Source organism: Equus quagga, chromosome 10 (genome assembly GCF_021613505.1).
Source record: "Equus quagga isolate Etosha38 chromosome 10, UCLA_HA_Equagga_1.0, whole genome shotgun sequence".
Taxonomy (NCBI): Eukaryota; Metazoa; Chordata; class Mammalia; order Perissodactyla; family Equidae; genus Equus; species Equus quagga.
The window spans coordinates 62,059,673-62,071,810 of record NC_060276.1 but is presented as its reverse complement, the minus strand read 5'-3'; the positions used below and the strand labels follow the sequence as shown (position 1 = coordinate 62,071,810).

The 12,138-nt window shown below is 34.1% G+C and overlaps 1 protein-coding gene across 1 annotated transcript; it reads left to right on the top strand.

Moving 5' to 3' along the window:
- The first annotated feature begins 739 nt into the window (after positions 1-739).
- Positions 740-1,912, top strand: TENT5D (terminal nucleotidyltransferase 5D). The gene has a single exon (XM_046672865.1). The coding sequence runs from the start codon at positions 740-742 to the stop codon at positions 1,910-1,912; it is 1,173 nt and encodes a 390-aa protein (XP_046528821.1).
- The last annotated feature ends 10,226 nt before the right edge of the window (positions 1,913-12,138 follow it).

Below are 12,138 nucleotides of genomic sequence, written 5' to 3'. Positions count from 1 at the left end.
TTTTGGAGACAAATTTAGTAGTTTCATTTGTTTTTCATTTTAAACTAACATTCATTATCTCCTTCAACCAACATTTCTTAAAGGGTTACTTGGCACATAGAAGAGGTAATGAATTAGGTGCTATCCTTATCCTCAAGCAATTCAAGGAATTCATACCCTAATAATGAACTTCAGTAATATTCTTTAAAATGAGAGCAGTAATATATATGAAACTGAATAATATATAAGAATACTGTGATGCTTTTGGATTAAGATGGTATACATTACTTTTAAACATTATGCTCTTCAGTCAGTTGGGTCTAACACACACAGACATGCTCTCTGATCTCACTTTAAATTCATGGCAGTTAACCTCAGTGATATACTATGATTATTTCATGAATAAAATTTATACCACCAAATTAGTACAATCATTATAGTATTTACTTGAAGTAATATTGAGAAAGGCCACAATTTTATATCAAAAGTATTACAACTCTAACAAATCCCTGAGAATGCCTGTTTGCATGCACCAATGGATCTAACAATTTTGACATAATCATGGCGGCTTTTATTTCACTTATAGATTTAAACATGATTACATACATTGATAATTTACTTCCTAGTATTAATTTTGTTTACATCAAAGTTAAGTCTATTTTTAACTTTTTCATATGCTTTAGGTATAACACTGATTTCAAGATGCTAACCTTTTCTCTCAATAATTTGCTTGCTTTCTAGTTGGTCTACTGACTTCACAATGTCTGAAATCAGATTTAGCAATCTCACTTGGGATCAAGTTGTAACACTGGATCAAGTGTTAGATGAAGTAACTCCAATTCATGGAAGGGGGAATTTCCCCACGTTGGAGGTAAAACCAAAAGATATCATTCATGTTGTGAAAGATCAACTGATAGAGCAAGGAATTATTGTTAAAGATTCCAGATTAAATGGTTCCACAGCAAGTTATATACTTGCAAGCCACAATGGAATCAGCTATAAGGATCTGGATATTATTTTTCGTGTTGAACTACCAAGTGATCAAGAATTTCAGGTTGTTAAAGATGCAGTTCTAGGTTGTCTCCTGGACTTTTTACCAAAAGGTGTAAAAAAGGAAAAGATCACCCTAAAGACCATGAAAGAGGCTTATGTGCAGAAGATGGTCAAAGTTTGCAATAAGCATGATCGTTGGAGTCTCATCTCTCTTTCAAATAACACTGGTAAGAATGTAGAGCTAAAATTTGTGAATTCACTCAGACGACAATTTGAATTTAGTGTAGATTCCTTTCAGATTGTTTTGGATCCCATGTTAGACTTCTACAGTGACAAAAATGCTCAGCTAACCAAAGAATCCTATCCTGTTGTGGTAGCTGAAAGCATGTATGGAGACTTCCAAGAAGCAATGACACATTTGCAATACAAACTTATATGTACCAGAAAACCTGAAGAGATTAGAGGTGGCGGCCTTCTGAAGTACAGCAACTTGCTGGTTCGTGACTTTAAGCCAGCTTGTGAAGCAGAAATCAAGATCCTGGAACGTTATATGTGTTCTAGGTTTTTCATTGATTTTCCTGATGTAGCAGAACAGCAAAAGAAGATTGAATCGTACCTCTGCAACCATTTCATAGGAGAAGAAAAGAGCAAGTATGACTACCTTATGACCTTGCATGGAGTTGTGAATGAAAGCACTGTTTGCCTCATGGGTCGTGAAAGAAGACAGACACTCAATATGATCACCCTTATGGCTTTAAAAGTACTTGGAGAACAGAATATTCTACCCAATACAGACAATGTAACTTGCTTTTATCAGCCTGCTCCATACTTTGCTGCTAATGGAGGATACCCTTCTTATTATGTAATATCTGGACCACCACCTGTTTTCTTTCAGCCATACTACCCACTGCACTTTCATGTGCCAAATTGTACGGTTTAAAAAACACACATACAATAGAAACTTTGCTTTAATTAAACATCTCTCAAAAGCAAGTTTCCAAATTCCATAAATGTAAGATCTCTTTTTATTTTTATGCAATTGCTAACTATTTTCCATCAATTATAGCTTAAACCATCATAATAAATACAATATCATCTGTGAACTGACCACTTTAAGTGGTTTTCAGATGTTATTGATTAGCTATAATAACTTTCCAATGTCTTGGAACACTTAAAATGATTTTCAAATATTACTAGCTATTTCTTGACTTTCAGATTTGCTGTGACACATACAGATACCTGCCATTTGACTAAAATATAAAAGGAAAGACTTATGTTTTAAATTCCAGAGGTACAGTAAAGACAAGTGCTAACATTTTTGTATTTAATCAATTCCTTTATGTTTACATCATTACCATCGGTGAATTTTCATTAGTTAACAGAAATGCCTAATTTCAAAGACAACAGATTCAGAAGACATTAAAACCCTGGACTTTTCAAGCATTTATTTCTTCCCAGTTAAATTGGATTAGATACAAAATCCTAGTACAGTTTGAAGTAACACTGAAAAATAATGGTTCTGGAAAACAATGGACATTAGTAATTTATCAACTATCAAGTAAGTTAGTTAATTTGTGGATCTGAAGAATAATACCATCCAGCTGTACAACCAATACTGTACCCAATACAGATTTCTTCATTTTTCCCCCAAATAAGTTGAAAAGAATGAAAATGACCAGCTCTGAATGTGAAAATTTTCTGTCATCATCTGTTAAAAAGAGACTCTAAAACGCAAATAGCAAAAAGCAGAAGTTTTTAGCCTTGGCATTTACGATTTTTCTCACCTGTTTGACCAACATCTTAATATATCTGGAGACATTCAGTGTTAGTAAGTGAAAATATTTTCATTATTACTAAATGAAGCACTTTTTTCATTTTGCTCTTACCAAAGATCATTTCTAACAAGCCACTTAAGTGCCTCCTCATGTGAGTTTTTGCATAACACTATAATTTATTCAACAATTGCATATGTTCATCAGGTATCTGAATATCTACTTACTACATCAAATATGCTACTAGCAAATCTACCATCAGGATTAAAACATAATGAAGAAAATAATCCATGACCAATATTATCTGAGATGACAGAAGGGGTGCTGTCCTGAATGAAGATAAATAAGACCATCAGAAAACTTCACTACTTTCACTTACTTCTGATTTTTTATGAGTTTCCATCTCAGTTTTCATTGACAATCACAAGTTTTTCCATCACAACATGATCCAACAGTATTCTGAGAATTTGTCAGTTGTAGACTACACTTAATATGTCTTCTCTGTATTACAGTATTGAACACAAGAAGTACACCAAATATGGCATTTTTAAATACCAATATTTCTGAGATGTTTTATACCACAGCACCACTGGCCATCAGTATATTTTTAAAGAATTATATTTAAAAAATATATGTATTTATGTGTCTGTATACACACATATATATCAGTCCACACAACCCTAAGGCTTTAAAACATTATATGGATTCACCTCCTTGCTTGGGACAAACAAAGAATTTATAAATGCTATATTAAAGAGAAAATTCAGTAATCTGTTGACATAATGTATTGGCTGAAAATGATTGATCTTTCGGCCCTAAGGGTACTCTAGAGAGTGCTTATACGTAGAGCTAAAGGAGTTGATGCTATATTAACAGTACCAAAAAACAATTCCAAAAGATACAGGAAAAGTATTTAAGACTAAAATAACTATGATGGTGATGAGTCACTTGTAAAGGCATTTTACGCTGATGAGCAGAATGCTGAAGCTGTTTGGAAACATCTTATGCCCGGTGTTCTCCCTTAGCTTCCTTTGGTCCTGTTGAGAATTTAAATTCTTCCTCCCTAAAAAGCAATTTCCTTATGGTGTTCTCCTAAAGCTTTAAATCCTGCTTGAAGAGTGGTCTGAAAGCTTTGTGCTTCTTCCATTTCAAGCATGTGTTTCCATTTTGGTAAAAGAGGTCAGAATTGGCATGTAATATTTTCTCAAGAGAGAGAGAAGCCAAACTTGTTGAATAAGAATGATATCACTAAAGAGAAAGCTATAGCTTTCTCTCTCTTTGTGGTCTTTCTGTACATACCATCACCAAGCTAGGCTGTCTTTTGCTCCCAACCAAGCAGAAAAATATTTATCTTTAGTAGTGCATGAGTATCTCTCCAGGATTAGGCTGGTTGCCTTGAGAAGCAGTGTTGTCTCATTCTGTTCATTAGGATAATAAATGGAAAAGTTTTTCTATAAATAAATGAGTGGTAGACTCTTGGCCTAAAGGAGTTCATAGAAATTAGTTAAAAAATCTAACTCTAGAACATATGTCATCTCATTACAAGAGATAAATGGTATTGTCTTTTCCTCTTTTATTTTATTCAAATCCAAGACTGAGTCTTGGTTTACGAGTTGTTGTTTTCTCCCCGAAACCTAACCAAAAGCAAAAAAGAAAACCTTTTTGGTATAGTTCTAGCATTCATATCAGTGGAACATCTTCAGTGTCAGTTACAGATACATATTTTTTAAACCAAAATATTACTGCATTTCACAAATCCACACATTATCATCAAAGTTCTACTAATAGAGTATTTGTAATTTTTAAATTCAGAGATTCTTCTAATAGTGACTGATGTCCAGTTTAGTCAAAGAAAGTTGAAGAGAAGGATTAGCTAGTTGTTTTAAAGGAGAGAGAGCCCAGCTAAATTAAAGACAAACTTCCAGAGCCAGAACAGTTGTGAACTTCTCGAAAAAATTGAGAAGGCATCCTGGGCACAAATAGCATTTTTGTATATCACCTCAGAAAGGCTCTATTAAAATGCATCCAAATTAAAGAGTTTTTAAAATTTGTCTTTACCACATTTTAGTTTTAGGCATTGATAAAAATATCAATATACAAAATGCTTGAGATATGATTAACACTCCTTTCGGTGGATCTATTATCTGGAAGTATTCAAGTTACAAAATACAGGAAGTTAAAGTATATAATTGAGAAAAATTTTGCAATTTTAAAGTTTGTAATGCTTTTCAAAATTATATTGATCTATCAACACAGCACTTCCATTTATAGAGGATTTAAAAAAATAATTGACTCTGTAAATTAGCCTTAAAGCAGCATTGAGAGATATGTGAGACCACAATTTGGTAAACATTCTTACGAAAACCATTTTGGCAAGGCATAAAGCTCAGCATTTTAACCTGCTCTGGGGCTTATTTGCTTTACTATCATAAAAGAAAGTACATTTAATGATGTTTTATTTTTAGTTCTGCTGTCATTATTGTGGTTACATTCTATATGTTGTAATGTTAAAATTTACGTAATAAGTATTGGAAATTGTGTTACTGATCCACAGCTTCATTTTATGAATATTTTTTCAGCGTATATAGCTGGAGGTAGCTTTGTTGGGGCATCAGTGTATGGCTCTTAAGTGCTTTCTTAAGGAACAGTTTTCCTTGAATTTTTTGAGTTTGAGCAAAAACATACAATTTAGAGTATGTGCTATCTGGAAACCGATTTAACATGTAACAGGTGACCTTTAAGCTCAACAGTTACGAGTTTTGCTTTACTTTAATATGGGGGAATGTGAAGTTATTTTTCACGAAATTTTTGTGTCTAACGTAGTGCTACATGGATTGCATTAGTGTTTGAAACAACAACGGAAACCTCTTTTTATTTAGATGTAGCCCTTGAAAGAGCAACGGAAAATTTATAGACGAATTTTTTTGTTTGTATGCTTTTTATGACCCCTCAAAATAGCAAACTCCCTATTCTAGAAAAAGAATACCATAAGATATACCTTTCAGAACTTCAGGGCCAAAACGTTACCCCCTGTAAATGCATAAGTGGCCTAAGAGAGAGGTGTCTTGAGAGGGCCCTCTCTGCAAAATTTTCTCTTATGGCTCCGAATTAAAAGTGATGGACTGACTAACCCTGTTAAATCCAATTCAAGTAGTTTCTTGATGATTTATGACAATTCACTTGTTATACATTCTAGACTGATGGTAGAATCGAACCATTCTTTAAAATTCTAATGAGCAGTCCACTTTATATTGGTCCTTTGGCTCGACTAGAGAACCCAGAAGCCTAAGATTTAATTCTTACTTTGGCTTTTGTACAGCCCTGGAGATATCAGTGTCGGAGACTGGTCTCTGTGAAAATGACAATAGAGAGTGGTATGAGTGTTCACACTAATATCTTATTCAGCAGTTTCATTCTTATTATATGAAGACAACATAAAAAAAGACTTTTCTATATAGAATGTGGCTTCAATCTCAAATGGAAAAATAATAAATCTATTGTAATTAATTTGTAAAATCAGAATTAGAAAAGGAATTCCCCCCAAAAAGAAATTCCAATATATTTGTAGTAGTCACTTCTAAAATGTTTCTTTAAAATAAAAACTGGTATTATATAGCCATTAACATTTAAAATTTGTTTTAAAAAGTTTTACAAATGTCCACCTCCCCCTAATAAAATTCAGTAGTCAACTCAAGTATATATTAGTGGATATTTGAATAAAGAGGATTAAAAATGTTCTTTAGGCCTTACATATGGCCTCTTTGAACAAAATTCTACATAAATTATTTTCTTTATGGTTTGGGGAGTTTTGTATGGTAGCTTTGGGACCCCTAGGATTAAATGCCTTCAAAGAGCAATGGTTGCTTAGGCAGTGAACTCCAAATAACTTTTTTCTTATTGCAACTTCTCAAGATTTATTATCAGGTAAAATGCTTTCAGATAGTGTCAACAGGTAAAAAATGTATATTATAACAGTTGTTAAGGTTAAAAGTCTACTTCTGTTGAAAGCACCTAAATACATATTTAAAGTGAAAGGCATTATCTTTTTCTAGGTAAATAATATATGTACTGAAATAGTAACCATATCAGAAAAGTCATCTGCTTTAGAAATGTAGAGGACTATATTTAATATACTATAAATAGATTTATATAAAATCGAATGCCTGTTTACTAAGTCAAGGAGAGTACCTCTATAGAAGAGAGATACAAATTGTAATCCTGACAGTTTACAAAAAGGGGGCACATAATCCATTTTCATGAAAAGCATGTTTTGAATTCCTCCTGTTTTTCTTTCACATTTTCATTGTTTACCTAAATGATACCTCTCTGTGCTCACACTGATGAGATGCAAAAAAGATGAAGTCTAGGGACAATTTATTACTGTATTACCAAAAGATAAAATGACACTGTTCTAAGTTTAGTTCCTAGTGAGGAGAGAGTCTAGAAATGTCAGAATTATTGACTCAGGTAGGATTGTGATCAATAGATGGTCCCATTCCAGAGAATAAAGCTTTCACATGTGCATTGTGGAGAATCCAATTAGGATCTCTGATTTTTCAGGATTTCGCTTAACCATATAAGTAGTTACACTAACTACTTGTTACACTAGTAGATACACTAAGATAAACAACAACACTTGAATTCAATGGCCATGATTCTAGAAGATAACAACTCACTTTTCAGTTCTTTAAGAACCCTGGAATTCTAGGCACTAAATGTGAAGAAATCACTTATATGGCTTACATATCATTCAGAGTCCAGACTGTATAAGTTATAAACTAACTTTTTTTTAGTAAGAAATAGTCAAAATCATTTTAAGCATTGTTATGTGCTCTTGTATAATTCTTGGGAATTTTTTAAAGTTAAATAAGTTGCATTGCAGTTTTAATTAGTATATAAAAAATTACAAGTCAAGCCAATTAGCCTTTTTTAACAACAAAAGCCACATATCAATTCAGATATAATACATTAAATTATATGTTAAAGTATACAAACTTACAAAATATTTAAATTCCTATAGAGTTAATTTTATGTTGAAATATAAAACTATGAATAGGTGATTCACCTTCATTAATAATAATGTAGTATCACATTTGTTGAAAAATTTCAGTATATTTCATTGAAAAACCTTAAGTGTTTTCAATAAATATTAGAAATAACCTGTTGGATTATCTGAATTTTCCAGATCTCAATCCATTATAATTCGAGGATGTTGTCCTATAGCTGTCTTTTCCAATTTGTCCTTAATTTTCTTTAAGTTCCCAATTTACAAATGAGTAATGCTGAAACATAAGGTGACATAGCAGACTCTTGCTTGCTCTTTAAATAAAGATATTCTGTTTTAAAACAAATCCCATATATCCCTAAAAAGCTCATCTACTTTATATCCATACACTGGCACCAGATTTAATTGAAATGTAAAATTCACTTTGATGGCTGTGACTGTTTCATCTTATATAGTCCCTAGATTGAGTGACATCAGTCTTAGTAACATCCTTCCAGTTTGAAAAGCATGCGCAAGTAGAAAGTTCTTTAAGTTCTTCTGAATGTAAATAAATGTCTCAACCTGAAAAACAAAGAATTAAGGCAATTGTCCAGATGATTAGGACAGAAACATGTCATTAAGTAATGAACAAGGAAAAGTGGACCTAAATTATTTATGATCCTAGTCATTGAATAACTGCATTTTCCCCATATTGATCAGACCAAAAGTAACTACTGGATATGAGAAAAATCCTACAATACCATTTCACTAGATATAAAACAATTTGTCAGATAAAGAATACATTTAAAGTTAGAAGATAAGCAAACAAATTGAATCCATAAGCATTTATCTTAAAGATATGTTTCAAGTTTGAATTAAGTCAAATCCAATTGTTTAGCATTAAAGAAAATATTAGTGAAAGAAATTATAGTCATTGAGTAGGAAATGAAACATGTAACTGTAGTTGCCCAGCACCCAGTAAAATTGCTAATATGATTTCCTACACTACTACAAGAAGGCAGTCTTACATTTTAACTTTAAAAAATTCAACATTTTAGGAAAGCAGTAAATATAAATAGTTTTATAAATGTTTTACGTGCCTTTTTAGCCTTATACTTCACATCACCAATTTTAATCTTTTACTGCAAAAATTTTGAACTGTTCTTAAGAACTTACTGTTTCTGTAAATGAAAATTTCAAAAGTATTAATGGAGCATCTAAGAGATGACTGAAATGTCCAGAGCTGAGTGAAACGTATCTTTGCTTTAATGTTGACTATATGTTAAATCATATTAGTTTTTTTTTTACCATGTTACTGCTCATATAATTTCTGAGACATGTAAGTGCTTTTTTGAAAAATCTGTTTTACTGTTGACCAAAGCATAATATTATTCGAACAGTGCAGGGTCTTTTTGGTGGAAGCTATTTTTAAGTGGATTATACCATGATAATTGTACTCTTATTATTTGTCTAATAGCTTATACCTGTTTCATTTGCTTTGTTATGTACTTTTGTGCTCTCTGTGGAAAAGCATTATAGAGATTCTGTTATTAGATTAAATGTGTTTTTGAAATAAAATCACTGTGAAACATGCAGCAATGTGCCAACTGCAAAATGGGTAAATGCTTATTATTTCAAATACCAAATCAATCATTTGCAGTGTGTCCAAAAAATTACTCAGAAAGGAGCTTTACCCTGGAATTTGTACAGAATCCCCATTGACAATGGGGAGGGACTGACCTTCAGTATACTATAGCTCTATATAAATGACTTTTACCATTTATAACAGATTATATTCATATAGTATATTTTTTCAAGCACTGTAACATTTCATTTTGAGCATTAGTAGAAATGTGATTCATTTATTTTGGGACCCCTGACAGTGATGCCGTTAAGGTGCTTGCATATTATGAAATTTCTGATCAGGCTTGGTGATTGCTGTACTTGTCCTCCCCCTACATTATTTCCAATGTTAAAACAAAGTGAAGACACATTTTGCGCATCCCTGCCAAAACGGATCTTGTCCTTAGTAGGAATATCTAAAATATTGCATGATTTCTTCAAAGATATGCTTTGTTCATTTTTTCTTAAAATTTTAGTCTTTACGTATTTAAAAATAAAATTGTAGAAGACATAAAAAGATGAGCAGTATCCTATTTCCCATCACTGCTCATATCACTTGTTGTCCTTAGCTGCTTCCATATTCATCTGTCATATCTGGTGTTGTTACAGAATCCCTATTTTTTAAACCACAATTAGTTATCATGGAAAGAATTACAACCTTAAAAATATAATTTTAACAATATGATCAAACAACAAACTGGGTCTCCTTTAGAATATACATGCGCCTGTGAAATGGACTCCACATTTCTTCAGCTCTTTATTAGAGATGCCCTCCCTCCACATCCACACATATAAGGATACACAAATGTATCAGGTACTTAACATACGTCTCACGGAGGAAAATCCCCTCTCCAGTTTCAAAAGGAGCCTGAAAACTGATATATGAGAATGGTCTTAGGTTATAGTTAAAATATTTAGTTTAAACTGATCATTTTTTTCTAGGCACACAAGAGATGGGTATAAGACAGTGGGCTGAACTGAGAGACATTACCAACTAATATAGAAATTTTTTTAAAAAAACCAGAAGTCATCTGAGAGTAGTTCTATGGGAAGGTAATTATATTCTTATAGGTTTTCTAGTGCCTTCATGGATTATAAAGGAGACCCAAAACTCACCTAACAACTCTTGTCTGGGCATGTCTGTCTTTCAAAACTTATTCACAGAGTACTATCTTTGGAGTGGTGGCTTCTGTGATCCACCTCAATGCCTAAAAGAAATAAATTTGAACCTCACCATTGGGGAAGCCCTCAGGGAAATTGTTAAGTATGGCTTTGTCACTCCCTTCCAAAGACTCAGGCCCCTACTGTGCATTTGACTCTGCATCCTAGCACTTCACACCCTCACCACTTCACCTAGCTCATACATTTATATCCTAATGTGATTTCCCTTCCATGGGCTGTAATCAATATATCCCTCCTTCAAAATGTTAATGACCTGTGGTATCATCTTCTGTCAAGCAAATTAATTCTTTTAACATATCATGTGAAACGTCGAGGGTGAAGTCAGTAAAATAGTGGAGTAAGGACTTCCAGAAATTCAATTATTGATAAAAAACTGAAAAAATCCACAGCCCCAAGTGGCCCCAGCTCAGACCCCATATATATATAATATATAATATAATATTATATATATAAATACATATATATACATCTTCTTTGTCCATTCATCAATTGATGGACACAGATTGCTTCCATATCTTGGCTGTTGTAAATAATGCTGCAATGAACTTTGGGGTGCATATATAGTCATGACCACATAATGTCATTTTCATCAGTAATGGGCTGCAAATACAATTCTAGTCCTCTAAAATGAATACCATATAGCCTAGAAGGTGACATCAGCAACATGGCAGAGTGAGCTGTTCCCTTGTCTCTCCCCCTGTGAATTACAACTAAATGGACATCCATTGACCAAAGGAGGACACTCACACAGCACAACAGGATGCCTGAACAACCCATGCAGCTGTAACTCTGAAGGTGGAGGGACTGGGTCCCTGGGAAGCAGTGGAGATAGGTGAGCACTCCCCTACTGCTCTCTGGAAACAGTGAGCCAGGTCATGGGTCCTCTCACAGCAAGAGGAGACAGGGACAGCCCAGAATAGAGGCAAATGCTATACTGGCCTATGGGAGCACACACTGTATTGCAGCATCCCAACCAATGAGAGCACACACTGGTGTGACTGCGAGAGGAGACAGCAGCAGCCCTGTGAGCTTGTGCAAATGCTATCCTAGCTGGGAGTACCCATGGTGCTGCCATGGCCCTGCCAGTGGAAACACACCTTGGTGCAACTGTAAGAAGAGGTGATGGCAGCCCTGTGTGCATGCATGAACACTTTCCCAGCCTACAGTAGCACCCACCATACCACGACAGCCCCGAGTGGCCCCAGCTCAGGCCCCATGAAGAAGCCCCATCCACCAAGCATAGTGGCCAGCGTGATTGTAAGTGGAGGTGGTGGCAGCCTGGCACATGCCTGAGCAACATCCTGGCTTGCAGGAGCACCCTCCATGCCCACACAACTTCCAGCAGCTGGCATGGGATCAGAAAGACAACTCCTGATTGCCCCCAGTGGTACCAGGTGGAATCAGGGACCCAATACTACAAAAAATGTGCCAGCAAAGACTTAGTGCATCAAACATCAAGAAAAACTACTGACATAATTGAGAGCAGAAGGAAAATTACAAGTCTCCAGAAACCAACCCTGAAGTCACAAAAATTTACAATGAAAATGACAAAGTCAGAATACCCATCATAAAGAAATGCAATGAGTTACAAGAAAACTCAGGCAG